Here is a 25,021-nt window from a genome sequence, read left to right as displayed (position 1 = left end):
CGTGGCCAACCAATGGCTGGACACGGATACGTTTGCGGTCGTTGCCAAAAAGCCCCGCGTCCATCGCCTGGCGATGCTACGTTTTGAAACCAAAGCTAAGTCCTTCAAACCACTCACCAAGGTATGGATTATTGCAATACTGGATTCATCGTGAATGAAGAGAAAGCAGAACGTGTGCGCCACATATGCTGCGTGGTTCATCTCACGTCGTTAAGTTCCAATGAGTTTTTACGTAAAAACACAAACAAAACGGCCCTTTTCAGGGCCACCACACACTCCCAAAAGAGAACTACCGTAACAAACACACTATTTAAATAAATCGAACGCGTTCGTTTTTGACGAATAAAACTTTATTGTTGACCCCGTTCTTGGCTAAAAATCACCCTGGGCGTTTAACTGAGGATGTCCCCAACATGTAACTTTTGTGAAAACAGGGGGTGGGCGCTTGCCCAGGGAGAGGCGCGTGCCCGGGGTAATACGATATTAACAAATCGTGTGAAATTTTATGTACAGAGAAACATATATTTATGCTTTGGTTGACAGAACTTCTCAAAGTAAAAAAAAAGAGGACCTGCGAAACTTTATACAATTGTCAGACACGCAGTGAATAGTACCGGTATGTTTTTGTAATACATGTAGTTCCAGTGCCTTCGCTTTCTGAGAAAAAAATCTGGCTCTGCACCTGAAAAAAACATTTAGTTCAAAGTAAGCAGAGGTTGTAGCATATGTGCTCCCATTGGCTGTTAGATTTAATTAAAAAATATATTTGACTCTTTTTAGTACGAAAAAATATTACTTAATAAATTTATACCAGCCAGAAAGAAATTGCAGTTCACACTGTACTATTTTAAACATGTTCTACCAAAGTCTGGGATGAACTAATTCAACAGTCTGTTTCCACTCTACAAAGTTGTCAAATTAATATTTACGGGATTCTGCAAAAATAAAATATTAAAAATGTGCAAAAAGCATCCATTTGGTTCAGCTCAAGTGAAATTTTCGGCATATCCCTGGTCAGATTTTAATGACATTGAAAACACAAGTACAGTAGAACGTCGATTATCCGGACGTCGATTATCTGAAATGTTTGGTTATCCAAACCTACTGTGTGTCCCCCAAAGTTTGTATGCAGGTCTGGCTGTGTTTCGTATAATACAAAAGTCAACTGTGAACAATAAATACTACAGTCGTCTTGTGTGATTTCCTGGTGCAACACTTTCAATAAAGCTATTATCAACATGTAATCCGACGTCTTTCACGTGTACGTTTGTTTACAGTGTCTGCGCAAATAATAAAACGAATTACTGTCTCCAATAATTTCCTAAATTCAGACAAGCATATTATGCAACACCAGTGTTCCACTGTAAATAACAAATGTCCTAAAAATACAAACTTCATCAAATGTCTTCTCCACTGTTTACAGTCAGATCCTTAACTTTACCAAGTTGTAAGTCACCGCAGTTCGGATACGTTTCCCGGGAAAATCGTACGGGTTCCACTGCCGTCAAAGAAACGCGGCAATGAGCCGATCCCATGTTTTTTCCGATTTTTAATTTTAATGTCCAGTATCAGAAGTCACATCCTTTTCGGAATAAAAAAAGAAAAAAAATAACTTCTGGGATGTCTTGCCACAGAAGCGACGCCAGTTTAATAGTGTAGTGAAAAAGAGTGACGAAATGACAAAACCTTGGTGTGCCTCTTTGATGGTTTATCAGCAGACAACGGCAACCAATGACCACAGTCGGCGGGCCGTTTGATGGTTCACAGCGTCGAAGTGTTTACGTCTGGTGATCACAGCAGCCAACCTGGATTTTTACAACAATTTATTATGTCATTCGTTCTAGGTGTTAAAAACTTTGCTGAATCAAATAAAATCGGGACATCTTGTAGCAGTTCACCATTTGAAAATCCACGAGCAATCTGTAACATCGAGCTATCCGATATCAAGGCAAAACAAAAGCTATTGGATTTTTCCAGTAAAATGGATTCAAGTGCAGGACTGAAACGAAAGATAATGAAAACAGCCAATGACGATCGTTTAGAGATATCAGTCTTCACTTGGTTCTGGGACTTGGTTTTCCCAAGAAAGAAGCAACGGAACTTTATTATCGCTACACTTTACGGACATTTTGAAACATTTTTTCACATTCCAGCGTGCAACAGTTTTATTACAATGTATTACTGATTAAATAAAAATGTTTTTAATGACGTACTCTACATGTACTATTGTTTGATTTCATTACAGTCATGTGTGTTAGAATTTGTGTGTACGTGAGCCTGTAAATTTGAGCACGCCCACACAAGATCGCATATCCGAACTGTTTGCATAACCGAACAAAAAGCATGTCCCCCTAACAGTACGGATAATCGACGTTCTACTGTACTTGTGTTTTCAATGTCATTAAAATCTGACTAGGGATATGCCGAAAATTTCACTTGAGCTGAACCAAATGGATGCCAAGCTATCAAAAGAAATAAAAAAAAAACTATTGAGAAAAATACAAAAAAATACATTTAATATAAAAGCAGATAGAAGTGCATAAAAAAAACTAATCAGCAGAGGTAGTGATCATGTAACCTAAGTGTATATCAAATTTCCTTTGAACTGGATTGCATTGTCTCAGACTGGCTGCTAATTTGCATATCAATTTGCATACTAATTAACATATTGTAGTTGTATTAAAATAATATATAAAATAATATCCAGAGTTTTGAAAAAAAATTATGACTATTAAGTCAACATCATTAAAATTGAGGATTACGTGAATTTGACCCCCTCCCTAATATTATTTCACATATCCCTTAAAAACATGGCCGCCGTTAAATCCATCTCAATCGAGGTCTGTAATTTATTTTCCTGCTCATAATGGAAATAAATTATGGTAGCTAAACATTGAAATTGTCACCCTGACTTCAGTACCGAAATAAATAGCTGATTGGGAAAATGTGTCTCTGTTGACAGAGGTTCGATTTACCAAAAAACTTCAACACCGCATGGAGCATGGAGGTACCGGTCACGAGTGTAGTAACGCACTCGGGTATCATATTTACTTCAAAGGTAATTTAAAAGCGATGATAGATTCATTGATATTGAATTACAGTACTTTTCAATTTCATCATTGCTTTCAAGCAGTCACGGTTGGCCGAACTTGACTTGTGTTTTCTCGATAATTCTAGTCTAATATGTCTTCACAAAACCACAGTCACTTGGGGGCTGAAAATCAATAAATACTAATTTTTTTTTAAAAAATCATCCGCTATACGTATATAAATAAACAAGTTGTGAAACACGGCACCTAGTAAATCAACACCCTGGGTAAATCAAGGAAATACTCGCTGTTACGGCACGCCTGATTGGCTGAAAATGAGTATGCGCACTTGATTTACCCAGAACTCTGTGCGAATCCCCCTTGATTCTGGCTGCTGGCCATTTTCGATCATGAAATTGTCGGATATCACCAGAAAACTCGCGATTTGTGCAGTTTTGAATAAAACCAAGTTAGCGATTATGAACAATGGTTATTAACGTAACACCTGACCCCCTCTGCACTTTTTGTTTCGCATTTTAAGGTAAGAAATCGACATTTGAAACCGACAGGGTGTCGATTTACTAGGTGCCGTGTTTCACAACTTGTTTATTTATATACGTATAGCGGATGATTTTTTTTTTTTTAAATTAGTATTTATTGATTTTCAGCCCCCAAGTGACTGTGCACAAAACCAAGTTTCACACTTCCTTTCAATTTTCTAGCAAGTGCCAATGAATACCGGAAATAGTAATCCTACATAACAGAATCACGATCAGCGTGTTCCAAAACTTTTACTTTTTATTATTCCAGTATTTTATATGCCAAACGTTATTCCCAAGCCTGCTTAATGACGAGATAAACTTTCGATTCACACGTTTCATAACCAGTTCTTTGAACTAATAGCAGGACTGTTTTTCTGGCAAAGTGTGACACTGTGCGATCGCTGGTTTCTCACTAAAGTCAGGACAAAAAAAGGATAAATCAAAGTTCATAATAAATACTATAAGCACAGTTTCTTACCTTTGAGATAGAATTTAATCTATATAAGCCTTGTGCAAAGAAAAATACAGTCTGGAATAAAATATCCTCAGACGAAATCGACGCCGTTGTGTCGTCACCGGAAGCGCTGTCCCAGCACAAACCTGTGTCATATGTTCGCTGGTTCCCGGCGTCCTTTGCGAATGGCAGGTAGGACGCAGGTAACTAGTAATCGCCATATTATTCCATTTGGGCCGGTTTTCAGGTCGGAAGGAACGCGACTGGGTGACATAATTTGAAAACATTCCAAGTTTCGTTTTGCGTAAACGTGTCAGTAATGCTACAATAAAGCCACGCTCATACATACTGCCTGCTTAGATTTACAGATTTGATATGTTCTGTGGAAATTTATAACAAAAGAAACAATTCTTTTTATTCGCCCAACTTTCGAAAGTAAAAGGAAACCCCTGAACGGCCACGAGCGTAAGCGCTGACGTCAGGTAACTAAGGGAAATGGAACAAGCAACGAGAAAGTGATGTACCAATCAGAATGCCAGAACCGTTACTAGTTACCGGCCTCTTGTGGCTTGGTACGCCATGACACTTGAGGCGGGAACCAGCCAATGTCATATGACGCCTTACTAGCCGATTTTGGCTAAAATTCCGCTCCGCCGCCTCTTTACAACAGTGTTTATACGCGGAACTTGATATTGCTTTTTACAATTTGGGTTGCCTTTGAATCACATATTTTAGTAAAATATTGTTTATAGAGTGAAATATTATTGTCATACATAATTCAATCTTTGAAATAACAGAAACTAACACATAATAACGATAATCAAATTTGTGTTTGAAGTTCGAAAGTAGTTGCGTTATTTCCGGTTTCAACTAGTTCGAAAATAGAACGTCCTTGAGCGCAATAAGATCACGCGTAGAACTCCATCCGAACCAGACTCCAGCAGCGTAAACTTATTGCAAATTTGCGCAATTTGGGCCCAGTTTGTACTTACAAGTTTTCTAAGTTTCATGTATCATTATTTAGTAAACAGGCCCGTGAAAATGATTTAATATATCTGTAAAATACGTGCCAACCGACGAATGACTTTGAAACGTTCGTAGTTTCGAACAAACTCCTGGCACACCTTGCGCGATATGCGTCAGATCAGTGTAGAAGACGCCGACCTGCAGCGTCAATGAATCAACGCCGATTTCCTCAGCGGTTAGACTGGCGCATGCGCAATACGGTATGCCAGTTCTCTTGCGAGATGTCGTTAAAACTCGGATTTTTCCGGCATTTGTACGAGTAAAATGTTGAAAATAACAGAAAAACACAATGAAACTTTAGCGAATCAAAAAAATACTTGGCGTGCATATGTATGGCATTGAGAATTACATTTGCACCAACTTGGAAAAAAAATGGACAGAGCATATCAAAGTTATAAGAGGTAAAAGACAGACGAACGGACGGATGGACAGACAGAACCCAATCTATAAGCCTTCGGCAGACTTCGTCTGCGAAGGCTAACAACGTATTTTTGAGACGTCATAAAAAACAATCTAAAAACATGACATCGAACCATTTTATAATTACGTCACTTGAAGAAACTGGAAGGATAAGAATTCACGTTACCAAATTACTAACTAATTTCTTGACCGTGTTCGATATGTTAAGGTAGAGATGCAGTTTATTTGGCTTGCTTTTTAATTGAGTAATTAGACAATGAAGATGGTATTATATATCCAACATGTTATATATTTTCTGAAAGCTTATTATACAAACTTTGAAAAACTTGTCTTTATTTTAAATATCCAGAATGCGTTTTTGATTTTGGGTCAAAAATATGCTTTTTTGGACAAAAGTGGTTTAAAAAAAATTAGCTTAAAAACTTCAAGTCCGTTTGTGGGTAAAATTACATCACTGGATACCTTGGTATACTACTAATTCAAATGCGTCCACTCATCTCTCTAACGGCTTTCAAAGTCGCACAGCATGACTTCAAAGTTCACTCTTTTCTATTTTTGCATAATTTATATATCCATGTTAATTGCGGACTTGTTATTTTTGTTCCACTCGCCGTAATAAACTGTCCGGACGCATTTTGAAGGGGGAACACCTTGTCAATAATGTGTGAAATTTTCGAGGCAATTGGCCAAAGCGTCTATCAGCTATTTTAAATTAAAACCCAAGAATTCACCAAAAATAGAAGACGAGAAAAAGGCTAATTTGCATATTTGCGCGTTAAACCGGGAATTACTGCTTTGTCATACTTTGTCATACTTTCTAGACTATTGAAATTGAAAGTTAATGTATAGACATAGACATTTTATGTAAAATCGTTGGACCAGAACAACTGCTCTTGAATATATAAATCAGAAACACGTCATTCATACCAGTGTTTTGGTGGGGTCGGTAAAAACACGTGTCAATGCCCAGTAAACATTACGTCATCTCATGAATTATTAAACAGGGGGCGGTACTAGGAAGGTGACCTTTTATCGCGATCAAAACATCATGGCTTCTCTTCGATGTATTTTCAATAAAAAATCTACGAGTATTTCAGAGCCTGTGGTTTACCGTGAAGAGTACAAAGTGGGATATTAAATTATTTATCCTCGATGATTTTTATGTAGTATTGAGGACCAACTCCAGGAAGCGAACGCACAATAATGAATAATCGCGTAATCCTAGAATCGAAACGCGAGGCACAGAAGTTTTGTTCAGCGTTTCCAATTCCATTTTTCCCACTGCAACATATTTGTTAAAAGAAATATTTGAATTCTGTTCGTTTTTTAAGAAGGCAATTTTTTTATTTTTTCCATTTTGGTAACGCCTTATTCAGGGATTTTCTACAGTCGCATACAATCAGCGCACGGATGTACGTACAAAACATGCTTTTGTACTACCGGCGACGGTCGCCTGCAAGAAGAGAGCTCCAGCTCCTAACGTAAAAGTTTTAAAATTTCGACCAGTTTTAAATAATTTGTCTTGGAAATTTGACATGTTTTAAGAGTGCAAAATTAAGGTGCATTTTCGAGCGGTCGAATTTTTCTGAATAGAAATCAGCAAATGAAAAAAAATAGGAGTGCTAAACAGTGTGTTCGTTAGTTTAAAATAAAATGGAATGTCCGTCAAATTGACGTAAACTTCCCCATTTTTCACGGAAAAAGCAAAGGTCGTGGCCGAGTTGCAAGCTAAAAAACTCAAAAATCAAAACAAAATCATCAATCAGTAAGTATTATGACAAGGAAAACAAAACATCAGACGCGGAGAAGCGGTCAGCGCGTCAAAAGAGTTGTTAATGTATCAAGTTACCTCTCTCTGTGATTTATTTTTCATTGAAATTATTTGCTTGTTTTCAATTAATTTTAGCGTACCTCTACAATTTAATTTAGCATTGTCAGTTGTTTGCTTCATTGAATTAAACGGAGTTCGTCCGGTTGCAAACAAAGCTGTCTCGCACCACCTAGCAAAACTTGGGAATGATCGGAAAGTTTGTATCTTCCCGACCCAGTGCAATATATCCGGTTAGAATCAAAGCTCACGTGTCCTTATTTTAGGGACCAGATTCTGCCGTAAATTCGGGATGGGATTTAGAAAAACTTAAAATAGGACTTTTAAGGTGTATTTTGGCGTCATTTTCGGACATTTCAATCATTCCTGATGCCTAAAATAGAGTCTAAGTTTTACCGTAGTCATTGACGTCTATTCAAGAGTATGATGTTTATTGTGACTAGCGTGAATGGGTAAGCTTCGTTTCGACAATGAGCTGTTATCACTGTAAACAATGTTAAATTATTCTTCACATGCTCAGTTTATTTTTTGAGAACAATTATTTAAAATAAAATCTCTCAGTCAATCAGAAACTCGGATTCACGCCTTCAGGGAAAGTCACGTTTGGACGCTCACATCGATTTTGTTTTTCGTTCGGCGGGCTGATGCCTTCAGTGTAGCTTTTGCCTCTTCCGACATAGAAATCATCTGAATCTTCTTTCTACCTCTCTTTCTTTTCACACCACGCATAATGTAATGATAAAAATTAGGAAAAAACGCTGAGGAAATATAATGTTTGGTTTGCTAGCGAGCGATAACTGATTTGAGAATAATTGCACATGCGCGTGAATTGAATGAACTATGACCCTTACAATCTCGATTTGCATATTGTCAATCAAAGGTCCTGTTATTTGATTACTCATGCAAATTAGGCAATTGGACATAAACATTGCCACGTGTGAGTGTTTTTTATTTTTAATCAGAAAATAACCAGCAATTTTAACGGTGTTCTAATAAGAATTCATTGGTCAAATTTTCACAGAATGTTCTTTAGATAAAAATCTATATAAAAAACGAAAAAAAATATTTTTGATTGAAATTCACAAATAAACTGCATCTCTACCTTAAGAATAAACTGTTTAGATTTATGAGTAAAGCTAGAAATGAAAATAAACGTTGTAAAATGTTGTATGATAAATTGATTATTGAAGGCAAGACATACATATATAACAATGAAAACGATGATATTAAACAAGCTGACGGCCGGAGATAGGAAGTTGGTCGAGGCCCTAAACACAGTAAGACTAGATTTGTGAACCATGAAATAAGTAACAATGTACCCCACAATAAGAGCAATGTTTTAAAACTGTTCTCCTTAAATGTGAGGGGTCTTAAAAACTAAACTAGTATCTAATGAATTTAAAGGTCTAATTTCGAAATATGACATCATTGGTTTTCTGGAAACTTGGGCTGAAACTGAGCAATCATCTGATATTCCTGGTTATGTGAGTTTTAATAAACTGAGGAAGAAATTGCATAAACGTGGAAGGAACTCTGCTGGGGTAGCTGTGTATGTCAAGAATTCCATAGTAAATGGTGCGACTCTGTTAAAGTGTGAATTACAGGACATAAATGTACTATATAATTTACAAAATTACTTTTTTAACTTTAATTCTTCAAGAGTTGTTATTTATTGTTGTGCTTACATCCCACCTGAATATTCCACAACATATGACATGTTACATGATGAAAACGGTATTAATCTTTTAGAAGAGTGTATGACAAATATTCTAAACAATTATTCCAATGTAGATATTGTGTTAACTGGGATCTAAATTCAAGAACTGCCAAACTAAATGATTTTATTATAGATGATAATTTTACTTATTTACCAGTGGGTATATACTCAAGTGATAATTTTACACGTTCACGCGAGTCAAAAGATACAGCAGTAAATAATTACGGGAGATCCCTAATTTCACTATGTAAAACTATTGATATACACATTGCGAATGGCCGTAAAGAATCAGACGCCAAAGGGGAATTTACTTGCTTTGCTAATAATGGCAGTAGCCTTGTTGATTATATGATTTTTTCATCAGCTATGTTTAGTTCGGTTTCTCACTTTTCAGTTCTTTTAAGTGATTACTCTGACCATTTCCCTATTGTTGCATGGGTGGATCTAAAGCACGAATTGCCCTATTGCATTGGACCGACTAATTTAGGGGTAAAACTGCATGGAATTACTAAGTTTAAGTGGAAACAGGAACTTGGAACTACATTTACAGACAGATTTTCAGACTCCGATAGATGGCGTTCGGTGAGGGATGCACTAGATAGAGGCGATGTTGATAATACTATTGAATGCATTGGCAATATTTTAAAATATGCCAGTTCTGATATGAAAGTGCAATTTAAGCCTCGTATTGTCAAAAATATTAATGCGCCATGGTTTGACGAAGATTTTGTAAAGAATTGAAATCTATCAAATACAAAAAACTACGTAAATTTCGTGATTCCAATAGCCAGTTAGATCTTGATGAGTATAAAACATGCAAACGTGATTTCAGGTCAGTGTGTAAATTAAAGAAAAATAAGTATCAAGATCATCATTTAAAAAATAAACTTTTAGCGGACGGGAAAGACAATAAAACCCTATTTGACAATATCAGATCATTAGGAGGGAAAGGAGAGAAAGATGATATCTCGGCAGATGAGTGGGTTAAATTACTTTCGTAATTTATTTCAGTCTAATCTATCAGAGCTTTTTAACTTGATTTTTGATTCTGGAAAATTCCTGACCGGATGGTCAATTGGGAATATATGACACCGAACAGTTCAGTTGTCCAGTAAAGGACAGGCAAGGCTGTGTATGATTAAGCCCCTTTCTTTTTGCTATGTTTATACACTGTTGAGGGACTGTGGTTTATAAATGAATTGCAAGTAATGCTTGAAAACGCTGGTCACATGGGTATTCAAATTACACAGGAATTGAAAGACCTGTTTATTATCTTTATGCAGATGATATTGTTTTATTTGCTGATACTGTAATAGGTCTACAGAGACTCCTAAACGTTCTTAGTCTATTTAATGAAAAATGGGAAATGAAGGTTAATCTATCAAAAACCAAAATCATTGTCTTCAGAAATGGGGGTATTGTTAAGAAAACTGAGAAATGGTCATATAATGGCCTAAACTTAGAAGCGGTCTCTTATTATAAGTATTTAGGTATCGTTTTCTCCAGTAGGAATGTTTGGCACAAAGCTACAGAAACATTATCAGACCAAGCTAGTAAAGCTCTCCATAGTGTTAACAGATATATGAAAACATTTGGGGAATTGCCATATAATTTATATTTTAAAAATTTTGATCTCATGATATATCCAATTCTGACATATGGGTCTGAAGTTTGGGGTTTTAAGAAGTATGAATGTATTGAGCGGGTCCATTATAATTACTGTAAAAGATTTCTGGGAGTTACAGGGGGTACCCCAAATTTAGCTGTATTAGGTGAACTAGAATGTTACCCAGTTTTTACTACACATATATTAATTAAATGTATCAAAATTACAGTTAATTTATGTATTATTATTGTTTTCAAGAAATGTAAATTTGAGATTGTGATGGGCCGGTGGCCTAGTATGGCAATAAAGTTTATTATTATTATAATTACATCATTATAACGTAATTTTCTACAATGTATTTATTATGTTATTAAGGTAGCGAGACTATTATTTGTGTTGAAAATTACGATTTTTACATTTATTTATTAATTGATGAAATACACTATAAACTTTCATGTGATAAAGTCAACATAACATAGAATGTCATGTAAGTTGGTTAAAATGTAGATTTTCTGAAGGGAAGCAAGGCAGCCTCAGTAGAGTTTTCCAAAATCAGCAACACAGGTTTAATCTGTGTGCCTATAAGTTTCAAAGATAAACTCAAGACAAAGCAATGTTAGGATGTGTTATCAGTAGCTATCTGACACACAATGAGTGTTTCCAAACATTTGAGTGGTTTGTCTCCGCCCCTGTTTGTTTCACAGATTAGTCATTTGCATATGAATACTTCAGCCACAAGGTCACACAGCCACTGAAAAAAATCATTGATTTTGGTGTTTTCATATGCCGAATTTATCCAATTATAGCTATCCCATTCCTTTATTTTTTGGTTTCCAATAGCCTTACACATTTGGATGTCCCTACACATGTTAAAACAGACCTTGATGGGAAAACAAATAGATTGTGCCGATAAACAAGCTTGAAAATCTTTGCTGTTACTTCATGGATGTTTTCTAGGAGTTTGTGTTTTTCAAAATACAAGGTCTTTAACAAAAAATAACGTATACTTATTGTCGTCAGATTTACACCAAATTTTCACAGCTTTAAGGTGACAGTGAGAGGAACTTGAATGTGTCCAGACAAACTATTTCATCGATTATTTACCAACGAGTTGTGGTTTGAGTTGGGGGCAATGCGACTAAAACAGTAATTGAAATTCAGCACACTATTTTTTTAAAACGAGTTGCTTGAATAAAACTGACCAGACACATTCAATTTACCAGACTATTGAACAACTAGGAACAACTAGAAACTGTTATATTAGTGTTTTGTAACGACTTGTTATTTTCAAAATTAAAGTATATTGAAATCATGTTTTATTTCATAGTATAATATTCTAAACGTTCTTATAACGTAATTTATCAGCATCTATTAACTGTTTACTTAGCTGTTCAGCACATAATTTTTAAGAACGAGTTAAGTCAATCACACTCTATTATATTTTAAAGATGTAATTGTTAAATAATATTATTATTTTTCTGATGAAAATGTTATTATAGCGTCATTTAATTGCTGATAAACTGTTTTTATCTTTGCACCCCTATCCAAAAAATGGTATGGACCATGCTCAGTCCCCTGGCTTTCCCACAGCGATAAAACTCGTGGATGTAACTGTTGCTGGCGTTTTCTTCATTCTTCACATGGTAAGTGGTCAAATACATGTAGTTGTATAAACTATACAGGTTGTATATTAATATTAATATATATGATTCAGACAAAGATTTTACTCAGCAAACTATGATTATCCAAGCTTATCAATCAGAAAGATGGTTGCTACGCGAGGCATAGATAGACCATTTTGAACTTGCTGGCAAATTTGAATTTTGTTCTCCCCTGTGTTGGTGGTTAGGGGACAAATTGTAATATTTCTTGCTTTGTTTGTGTTTCAGAATAATGTTGTTGAAAAAGGTATTAATGTTATGTCCGAGTGCTGTTGCCGGAAAATCAAGACAATTACACAAGTATACAACTCATATTTTCGTATTCGGTCCCGGTTACAATGTAATTTTTTGTGTAAATGGAGATACTGTAATGTTAAATAAAGTATGTATATTACTATATCAGTGTATTTGTAATAACTGTATACAACATGTTTTATGCATCACTAAAACACGTAATTATGGTATTATGACAATTTACGTAAATAAATCACATCAGAAGAACTGTATTTTTCTGTTATAAAATACCATTATGATAATGTTTTTTTAAAATAGCATTAAAGGTATGACATTTAAGATTGCCATTCAAGCGTTTTTGACAAACGTCACTATGACGTACCCAGGGAAGATACATACATGTATGTGACATTTAAAAATAACAGTATTATAACGTTATAAAATTATGTTATAATAACGTTTTAAGAATACGTTATTAGTATGATATTGCAAAGCATAATTATGCTGTTTTTTTTGCAAATGTCATTATATCATAATTATTTACATTGTAAATGCATCATTTAGTAATGTTATAAAGTTGGACTCATTTTTTTGGTTATTATAACGTTTTTTACAAACGTAATTTTGATCCATCTTATAACGCTATAATTACGTTTTCGATCAGCAGCTGTGTAGAACTAAGACATACAAAATACAACATGACTAGGAACTATAAAGCTACAAAAGTAAAAAATTAAGGTTAAAGGTTAAGTATTTCAAGAGAAAATGGGATAATAGAAATTTGGACATAACAAGGATTGATATTTAAATTAAACTTATTGTTTTTGGTCAGGAAGTCTTATATTATGGAGCTCTATGTACTTTGCTAACATGATATTAAGAAATGTTATACATGTTTCTGAATTCATGATATCTCATGACCTTCCAGTCCTTCAGTATATGCCTCTCCAAATAACTATATTGAAATTGTTTTGTAGAAAGAATCCGTTGTAGCACTTGACAGGAAGCTACACATTTTTTTTAATACTAGTTCTCTGCACTAAATAACTAACTACTAAAAGTTAACTCGACTGTCGTTATGGATTATTCAAATTCCAGTCTTGTTTCTTTATGTAACTGTCATTGTTTATAATCTCTAAAATAAAAGATAGTAGCATCTTTGTTGACAACAATATAGCCCTAAGCAAAGTCATGTAGGTTGGCCTCCTTCCGCCCCCAAGGGCTAACAATAACAACAGTGACTCACGACGCCAATGCAGTGCGACACCAGACGATGTGAACGGCAGACATGGTCACATACTTATACCATTACGAGCTCTACTCTTCACCCCCTCTTAAGTTAAGGACACCTGGGGGGTTAGGGTTTGAGTTAAAATAAGGGGTGGGTTACAATGGAAAGTTAAGCGGGTCGTGTCAACCCGTGACGCCATAAAGAACAGTGAGTCAGTGACACGTATTCTTTAAAATAAAACGATTAGTTTAAGAACTACGACATATATTACACATGTATTAACATTGTACTTGTAGTAAGCCTACCGTCACGATTCCAATGACTAAAACGCTGCACGTAAATAGGAAATTCATGGCAATATAGAATCCCGGCATCAAAAGCAACGCACTGTTTTATTTCCTCGAGTACTATGACGTCACATGTTTACGAGTCTCAGGTACTATGAGGTTACTACAGTTAGCAACAGATAACAATATTTTGGTTATTATTTTTGTTTATTATTCATTATAACTGCATAAATATGTGGTCACGATACTACTTTTGCACAAAACACAGGTCTAACATCCATGGAAATGATAATTTGATAACACCACAGTCAGAATCAAAACATGGTCTCCAAAATGTCATTGATTCTGTAGGAATATATTGCAAACAGTGGAAGCTGGATGTCAATGCATCAAAATCAAAAATAACAAGTAACCTGTAGAATGCTGTGTGGGTAATATTTTTATATTGATTTTTGTTGCATTTGCAGCAAATAGTTACCAAACAATGAGAAATCTATAGGATTGGATATACCTCTCAGCTGGCTTCACATGCATAGTTCAAGACTGCCTAACCGGTGCTTATACCAGGATTTAGTTGCAGCACTGTGGTCTGTGGTTACAGCTTCATTTTCCGAGTAATCACAAGAAATTGACATTACAATAGAAAATAAAAGACTGGCACTCCCATACAATTAATAGCAAGTGAAATTCCTGGAATTGAAACATAGATTTTGAAGTCACTGGTGTAGGCATTGAATAACTTCAAGTTGGCATAAAGACAAGGTAGTTTATTTAATCAGTGCTGAACTAGAGGTTGAAATTATAATTAAGTTCGTTGTCATATAATTTCTCCTGAATTCAAATAGAATACACTGGTGAAAGGATGTTTTTGAGGTGTGGTTACATTGTGTATGGAGTGGTAGGGTTGGGTGTCATATAATTTTTTTCATTTTCAACTCTCATGAAATCACACAGAATTTCACTTAATTTATTTTCGATGAAAAGTTTTCAAGCATACGGTGTGAATCAAATTTTCACTGTGCTGTGTCAAGTCTCAATAGAGTATGAGGGAAATGGCATTTTCACTGGAATTTATTTTAGCGGAAAAATGTTCACAGTAAAAGGAAGTATTCCACATTATTACATATACACTGCGGTTTATTTTGATTCGTCCCTGAAATCAAAATCGGTACTTCCACACCCCATATGCAAATGAGGTCTGAGAGCGAATAAAGTAGTCCGTTCAAGAGTAGCGTTTTTCGAAACATAGCAGAAATAAACAATATTTAGAAGTACGATACTTTACGTTTGGGTACATGAATATATTTGCCGAGTGAAATGAAATTTGAACAACAGTAATGGTACTTCTAAGCAGTAACTTATTTTGACTAAAACTAATTTGCATATCACCCATGCAATGATGTTTTTGGTATTTTCACGGTCAATATGCAAATGAACATGGTATTGGCGATTCGCTCCACTTGGATTGCCCTTAAAATCACTTTAATTTTGTGTATCTGTGTGTGTGTGTGTGATTTCTAGTGTTTTCACGTATTAATTCTTCTGTGATTTGTTTGGCTTGGCCGATTTCGCTCAAACTTAGCAGGTAGGTCACACCTTCACCCTAGTTATCAGGAAATGTATCTCCTACAAATTGTGGATACAACACCTCAGACATAGCTCATTTTGCTCAGCTTGAGTGTGGGCACAAAGTTACTATTGGTAAAATCTGAAAACAAATTCTGACCACCGTTTCCATGGAAACAGCCAACAACTGAATGTTTTAATACCTTCACGTCAAATGTATCACACCCTACATTTCTATGATTAAAAAGCATGGACGTAGCTCATTCTAATCCGCTTGAGTGTGGGCAACAATTTACTGAGATTTTTTTTGGCTTGGCTAATTTTGTTTATAATTGACAGGCAGGTCGTACCGTCACTAATTGGCAAAACAATCCCGGTCCACAGCTACCATGGCACAGCCAAAAACTGTTTTTTGAATACTTTCGACCCCAAATTTATTACCTCCCACTAGTCTTGTATTCATGCCTTTTATTTTGGCTACGTTGCACACCGGTAAGAGATCACCGACGCCGACATTGTTACACTGTATCAACGTAATCCCGACGCAACTTTGAACTTTGAATGAACTGTAAATGCTGCCTGCAATCTAAAAAATACTATTGGTTGGAAATAATAAATTTAAGGGATTGTTCAGTTACTCTGGCCTGGGGGGGGGGGGGGGTCGGCAGATTCCATTTTGTCAGCTGTAAATCTCAGTTGACCCACCCCTATCAACAACAAAAAGTGGGCGACCCCCTAACATTATATTTTAAAACATGCTGACCCCCCGAAAAACAAAGAAACATTAACAGTTTTGGCTCTGACATGATTACAAAATGTATGATGTGCATTGAAAATATCGTGGTTTGCCGTAATTTTTAGTGTTTGCATTTAATAGACCAGTCACCTTAGGAGGGGAGGGGAAGCATAAAGCCAAAAAACGACTACAGAAAAGGCTGCAGGAAGTAGGGAAATCTATGCTAAAGATAGTAAATAAAAACAAAGCTGTGGAGTACTCACTTGATAAACGCCCTTATAAGATAGGAAAAGAGGATTTGAATCTAGGCGGTTTGAAAACTAATTTGGATTTAATATATCTTTCATATCTTATAGACCAGGAAAGCTTTACACCTGAAGCACAGTCTGTGCTTATGAAAACAATTTGATTTTTGTATAAATTTGTGTTGGATTTTGGTATTTTACAGAGCAAACTATGCATATTTAAAAGTTAAAAAAACAAAAAAAAAACTATTTATTCATATACATGAATCCATTTAACTTTTTTGATTTGCTGAACAAAAACTGTCACTGCTCTTTGTACTAATTGCTGTGTTTTTCCGTCTCCAGCTACAATTGGATAAATCCAGTAAATATCTTATACAATGGTGACTTCAGACTTTAAATAAAATAATCTGATATCACATGGACTTGGGATGTGTTCAAAACTTAACTGTATAATTGCATGGGGCTCTGTCGCATTGCATAATCTGTTAGTTATTTGTCAACTTCAACCCCAAAATATTTAGCCTATAACATTTTTTGCATCAACAAATTTATAGGCAATATGGGTAATAGTTATTATCAAGAACACATTTGTACGATTAACTTTTTAATCTATTGTTCTGAAATAAAATTTTAAAAAATATATGCATAAGCGCGTGTGTGAATTGTGAAAAACAGGGTGACCCCCCCCCCCATTCGCAAAATCAAAATCAGGGTAACCCCCCTACTGATCCACCCCCAGGCCGAAGTAACTGACCAATCCCTAACAACAGCATACGTCCTAGCAATAAAATAAAATGACTTCTAAGGACTGAATGTTTTTTTGCGAACTTTGTATACGGTGCCCGGTTTTAGTTATAAACCGACGTTAGCTTCACGTTCATGTCCTACCATGGCAACAGCCGAAAACATATTGCTAGTTTTTTTTTAGTGGAGTGGATCGCCAACCGGCTTGTTTTCATTGGCAAAATCGTTCAGCAACATGTTTGGCATATTAGCTGTACATCACATGGACTACTACGATTGAGAGAACTTTATGTATGTTGAATGAGTTTTATAAACCCCGAAGGGCTCTTGGAAGATCCACCCGCAGTAAAATTAGCAATTGCCATGGAGGCGCAACCATCAACATCAAAATCGCAGGAGGTTTCTGCTGGCGACGTTACCCAGTTCCAAATAAAGATCACCAACGCCAAATAAGCAACATTTCAACCGGTAATCAAGATTAATTCAATCCACGGCTAACAAGCAACATCACAAGTGAAGTTGTAGCGTGAAGCTCAGCGACTACTGCTGACAACGTAAGTCATGCTTGCATGCCTTCACCATTGTATTCAAACGAATCACGTGGTGTGCCGTTCTCTTTCAAACCCGGGATTCGATCAATAGGGGAGTTTCAGTAAAAAAACACATTGCAAATCATGCAAATTCAACATTTTCAAACCAGTATACTAAAACAGAAATGCTCAGCGATGCAAAAGAAGGATAGATGTTACTTTTCATTATACACATCTCTGTTGATACAATCCCTCACATATTCTATTCCCAGTTATACCTGCGTAAATGGATTAGCCTCTTTTGATGTTGACAATCAGACTAAAATCACGTGACAGGCTGTTAACATTGGCTGTTGCATACACTTTCGCCGGTCTGGAAAATGTGTTTAGTTAGCTCTCATTCAAGTAACAATGCAGATTTCCCAGTGGGAGTGAAACTATTCGACTCTCCCATTAAAAAATAGGGGTGTTTTGAGCAAAAAAACGAATAACCCTGGAGTGCACACAACACACTGAATTTCGGAACAAATCTTGCATTATTTACAGCAGCAGAATACCACAGAAATATCAGACGAAACATGGAAACACTATATATATGTATTTCGGCCTGAACCCTCTCTATTGCAATTCCAGGAATTACCCCCCATATGTGCAACCATTTTCCACCTTGGTACCACCCAATCCTGAAAACAAAATCTTAATACCACGCTGAAGCGTTTGGTAATAATGTTTTCAACAAATCTGGGGAAATGCTATCAAAAACAAATTTAAAATAAATAGACAAGAATTGGAAAATGTAACATCATATACCTATTTAGGACTAAAAATAAATTCTTCAGGTATTAACTCAGCAAAGCACAGAGCAACAAAAGCACTATTCAAAATGAAACAACTATTATACTCAGAAAATAACATTCCAATAAAAATACACCTGAAACTATTCGACAGCATAATCAAACCAGTCCTACTTTATTGCAGTGAAGTATGGGCTAGTGATTGCACACTAGAATCCAAAGATCTTCATAATAATATGCTTCCTGTGGAGAAGATACACACCAAATTCTGTAAATATGTGTTACAAGTTACTGTAACTGTAAAGCTAGTAATTTAGCATGTCTATTAGAACTTGGTAGGTATCCCCTACTTCTAACGAGCATAAAGCACTTAATAAATTATTGGCTAAAAATTAAAAATTTAAATTAAAATACTTGTTCTTCGTTTTAAAGATTAGAATGGGGGTTTCTTTGAACAGAAGAACGAAGAATATATATGTTATGGTTAAACGGTATGAATATTCTTCTGTCTTCGTTCTTTGTTCTTCGTTATTCGGTTTAAACACACCCGGAAATTTGCATAGATCCTAACGATGCTATGATATGTGCTCAACATTAGAAATAGCAAAGAAAACATAGATCATAAGTCAAAGTAAAGCAACTTGAAGTGCATGTTTTAAAAAGGTTTTTAGGGTGAAACTTTCAAGTATGTTTGAAAAAGGATGAATTGAAGGCAATTTGTTTTTTGTCATATCATTACATATTATGCATTGTCTCAAGCTTAGCTTTTTTGATGGCAAAGATATACTTCTTGTTGCGAGTTTTTACAGGATATATGTGCCAAATTTGTCGTGTAATTGTCATTTCCTTTTGCATCAGATTTTTCTGATTTTCAATATGCGATATATTAATTGCTACGTGGTTATGAGATGGTCACAATATGTTTTAATATGCGGACAGATATAATTATTTTCATTACCAATATAACACGATCCAGAAGTAAGCTTTATGACATGTTCAAAACAAAATTTGTTTTTCAGTGGGTGAAGTTTTCAGGTATGTTCCGTAATAATTGAGGACACTAAGCCAAAGAAACTTGATACATACATATTTTATAAATAAGTGTGGAATGTTTTTTTCTGCGTTTTGATATAAAGTACACAAACTGCTGGGTACCTAGAGGTGTATTAGTTTCCATGTTCGTATGCTATCAGTGTTGCAAAGAATGGCAATGAAAAAAAAACTTCCACTCATTTTCTCTAACATGGAATTGCTGCGGATGATCATAATAAGTTTATTAATTAGTGGAAAACAAATTGTTTTGCAACCATCAAAAGGTATTTGCACATCCATTTTACAACTTGTGGTTCCAGTCTAACTACGATTGGTCGACAAGACTATAACAGAAATGATAACGTGCCAATACAATAGCAATGTTTCAGCTCTTTCTATGAAATATATACAATACTCTTAGAAAATTAATTACGATTAAAAATACATGTATTGACTGATTATAACACGTGGACATTCAGGTTTGTTGTCGAAAATATTTTTTTACCAGGTCCATGTGATGTATCTATATAGAGATATAAAATATTTAATGATAATAAACCAAAATTATATTTTCACTGAAAAAAACGGGTTTCCTGTGTGGTTCACACTCATATTAATTACACATTGGTTCACATTCATATTAATCACACATTGATTCACATACACATTATTCATATATTGGTTCACATTCATATTATTCATATATTGGTTCACATTCATATTATTATATATTGGTTCACATTCATATTCATATATTGGTTCACATTCGCATTAATCACACATTGTTCACATTCATATCAATCACACATGCTTCACATTCATATTAATCACACATTGGTTCACAATCATATTAATCACACATTGGTTCACATTCATATTATTCAAAATATTGGTTCACAGTCATATTATTCAAAATATTGGTTCACATTCATATTATTCATATATTGGTTCACATTCATATTCATATATTGGTTCACATTCGCATTAATCACACATTGTTCACATTCATATTAATCACACATGCTTCACATTCATATTAATCACATATTGGTTCGGATTCATATTAATCACACATTGTTCACATTCATATTAATCACACATGCTTCACATTCATAATAATCACATATTGGTTCAGATAATTATTAATCACACATTGGTTCACATTCATATTAATCACACATTGATTCACATTCATATTAATCACACATGCTTCACATTCATATTAATCACACATTGGTTCACATTCATATTAATCACACATTGGTTCACATTCATATTAATCACACACTGGTTTACATTCATATTATTCAAATATTGGTTCACATTCATATTATTCATATATTGCTTCACATTCATATTATTCATATATTGGTTCACATTCATATTCATATATTGGTTCACATTCGCATTAATCACACATTGTTCACATTCATATTAATCACACATGCTTCACATTCATATTAATCACATATTGGTTCAGATTCATATTAACCACATATTGGTTCACATTCATATTAATCACACATTGGTTCACATTCATATTAATCACACATTGGTTCACATTCATATTAATCACACATCGGTTCACATTCATATTAATCACATATTGGTTCACATTCATATTAATCACACGTTGGTTCACATTCACATTAATCACACATTGGTTCACATTCATATTAATCACACATTAGTTCACATTAATATTAATCACACATTGGTTCACATTCATATTAATCACACACTGGTTCACATTCATATTAATCACACATTGGTTCACATTCATATTCATCACACATGCTTCACATTGATGTTAATCACACATTGGGACACAATATTAATCACACATTGGTTCACATTCATGTTCATTACACATTGATTCACATTCATATTAATCACACATTGGTTCACATTCATATTCATCACACATTGGGTCACATTCATATTAATCACACATGCTTCACATTCATATTAATCACACATTGGTTCACATTCATATTAATCACACATTGGTTCACATTCATATTAATCACACATTAGTCCACATTTATATTAATCACATATTGGTCACATTCATATTAATCACACATTGGTCCACATTCATATTAATCACACATTGGTCCACATTCATATTAATCACACATTGGTCCACATTCATATTAATCACACATTGGTTCACATTCATATTAATCACACATTGGTTCACATTCATATTAATCACACATTGGTTCACATTCATATTAATCACACACTGGTTTACATTCATATTAATCACACATTGGTTCACGTTCATATTAATCACACATTGCTTCACATTCACATTAATCACACATTGGTTCACATTCATATTAATCACACATTGGTTCACATTCATATTAATCACACATGCTTCACGTTCATATTAATCACATATTGGTTTACATTCATATCAATCACATATTGTGCCACATTCATATTAATCACACATGCTTCACATTCATATTCATCACATATTGGTTCACATTCACATTAATCACACATTGGTTCACATTCATATTAATCACGTACTGGTTCACATTCATATTAATCACACATTGGTTCACATTCACATTAACCACACATTGGTTCACATTCATATTAATAACACATTGTTCACATTCATATTAATCACATACTGGTTCACATTCACATTAATCACACATTGGTTCACATTCATATTAATCACGTATTGGTTCACATTCATATTAATCACACATTGGTTCACATTCATATTAATCACACATTAGTTCACATTAATATTAATCACACATTGGTTCACATTCATATTAATCACACATTGGTTCACATTCATATTAATCACACATTGGTTCACATTCATATTCATCACACATGCTTCACATTGATGTTAATCACACATTGGGACACAATATTAATCACACATTGGTTCACATTCATGTTCATTACACATTGATTCACATTCATATTAATCACACATTGGTTCACATTCATATTCATCACACATTGGGTCACATTCATATTAATCACACATGCTTCACATTCATATTAATCACACATTGGTTCACATTCATATTAATCACACACTGGTTCACATTCATATTAATCACACATTGGTTCACGTTCATATTAATCACACATTGCTTCACATTCACATTAATCACACATTGGTTCACATTCATATTAATCACACATTAGTTCACATTAATATTAATCACACATTGGTTCACATTCATATTCATCACACATTGGGTCACATTCATATTAATCACACATGCTTCACATTCATATTAATCACACATTGGTTCACATTCATATTAATCACACATTGGTTCACATTCATATTAATCACACATTAGTCCACATTTATATTAATCACATATTGGTCACATTCATATTAATCACACATTGGTCCACATTCATATTAATCACACATTGGTCCACATTCATATTAATCACACATTGGTCCACATTCATATTAATCACACATTGGTTCACATTCATATTAATCACACATTGGTTCACATTCATATTAATCACACATTGGTTCACATTCATATTAATCACACACTGGTTCACATTCATATTAATCACACATTGGTTCACGTTCATATTAATCACACATTGCTTCACATTCACATTAATCACACATTGGTTCACATTCATATTAATCACACATTGGTTCACATTCATATTAATCACACATGCTTCACATTCATATTAATCACATATTGGTTTACATTCATATCAATCACACATTGTGCCACATTCATATTAATCACACATGCTTCACATTCATATTCATCACATATTGGTTCACATTCACATTAATCACACATTGGTTCACATTCATATTAATCACGTATTGGTTCACATTCATATTAATCACACATTGGTTCACATTCACATTAACCACACATTGGTTCACATTCATATTAATAACACATTGTTCACATTCATATTAATCACATACTGGTTCACATTCACATTAATCACACATTGGTTCACATTCATATTAATCACGTATTGGTTCACATCCATATTAATCACACATTGGTTCACATTCATATTAATCACACATTAGTTCACATTAATATTAATCACACATTGGTTCACATTCATATTAATCACACATTGGTTCACATTCATATTAATCACACATTGGTTCACATTCATATTCATCACACATGCTTCACATTGATGTTAATCACACATTGGGACACAATATTAATCACACATTGGTTCACATTCATGTTCATTACACATTGATTCACATTCATATTAATCACACATTGGTTCACATTCATATTCATCACACATTGGGTCACATTCATATTAATCACACATTGGTCCACATTCATATTAATCACACATTGGTTCACATTCATATTAATCACACACTGGTTCACATTCATATTAATCACACATTGGTTCACGTTCATATTAATCACACATTGCTTCACATTCACATTAATCACACACTGGGTCACATTCATATTAATCACACATGCTTCACATTCATATTAATCACACATTGGTTCACATTCATATTAATCACACACTGGTTCACATTCATATTAATCACACATTGGTTCACGTTCATATTAATCACACATTGCTTCACATTCACATTAATCACACATTGGTTCACATTCATATTAATCACACATTGGTTCACATTCATATTAATCACACATGCTTCACATTCATATTAATCACATATTGGTTTACATTCATATCAATCACATATTGTGCCACATTCATATTAATCACACATGCTTCACATTCATATTCATCACATATTGGTTCACATTCACATTAATCACACATTGGTTCACATTCATATTAATCACGTATTGGTTCACATTCATATTAATCACACATTGGTTCACATTCACATTAACCACACATTGGTTCACATTCATATTAATAACACATTGTTCACATTCATATTAATCACATACTGGTTCACATTCACATTAATCACACATTGGTTCACATTCATATTAATCACGTATTGGTTCACATTCATATTAATCACACATTGGTTCACATTCATATTAATCACACATTGGTTCACATTCATATTAATCACACATTGGTCCACATTCATATTAATCACACATTGGTCCACATTCAAATTAATCACACATTGGTCCACATTCATATTAATCACACATTGCTTCACATTCATATTAATCACACACTGGTTCACATTCATATTAATCACACACTGGTTCACGTTCATATTAATCACACATTGCTTCACATTCACATTAATCACACATTGCTTCACATTCATATTAATCACACATTGGTTCACATTCATATTAATCACATATTGG

At 34.4% G+C, this 25,021-nt stretch overlaps 1 protein-coding gene across 1 annotated transcript in view; it reads right to left on the bottom strand.

Annotated features, from left to right (window-relative positions):
• Positions 1–14,163, bottom strand: part of LOC100376734 (SPARC-related modular calcium-binding protein 2-like) — a 43,147-nt gene extending 28,984 nt beyond the window's left edge. Inside the window, exon 1 of the mRNA XM_085493906.1 lies at positions 14,054–14,163. Within this exon, the coding sequence (XP_085350032.1) occupies positions 14,054–14,122 (69 nt within the window). The 5' untranslated portion in view covers positions 14,123–14,163. The remainder of the gene's footprint in view (positions 1–14,053) is intronic.
• Positions 14,164–25,021: the final 10,858 nt, after the last annotated feature.

The sequence above is a fragment of the Saccoglossus kowalevskii genome, chromosome 19 (assembly GCF_978046115.1).
Source record: "Saccoglossus kowalevskii chromosome 19, keSacKowa6.1, whole genome shotgun sequence".
In the NCBI taxonomy this organism is placed as follows: domain Eukaryota; kingdom Metazoa; phylum Hemichordata; class Enteropneusta; family Harrimaniidae; genus Saccoglossus; species Saccoglossus kowalevskii.
Note: the sequence above shows the minus strand (reverse complement) of the source record. Positions and strands in the feature narration are given on the sequence as shown.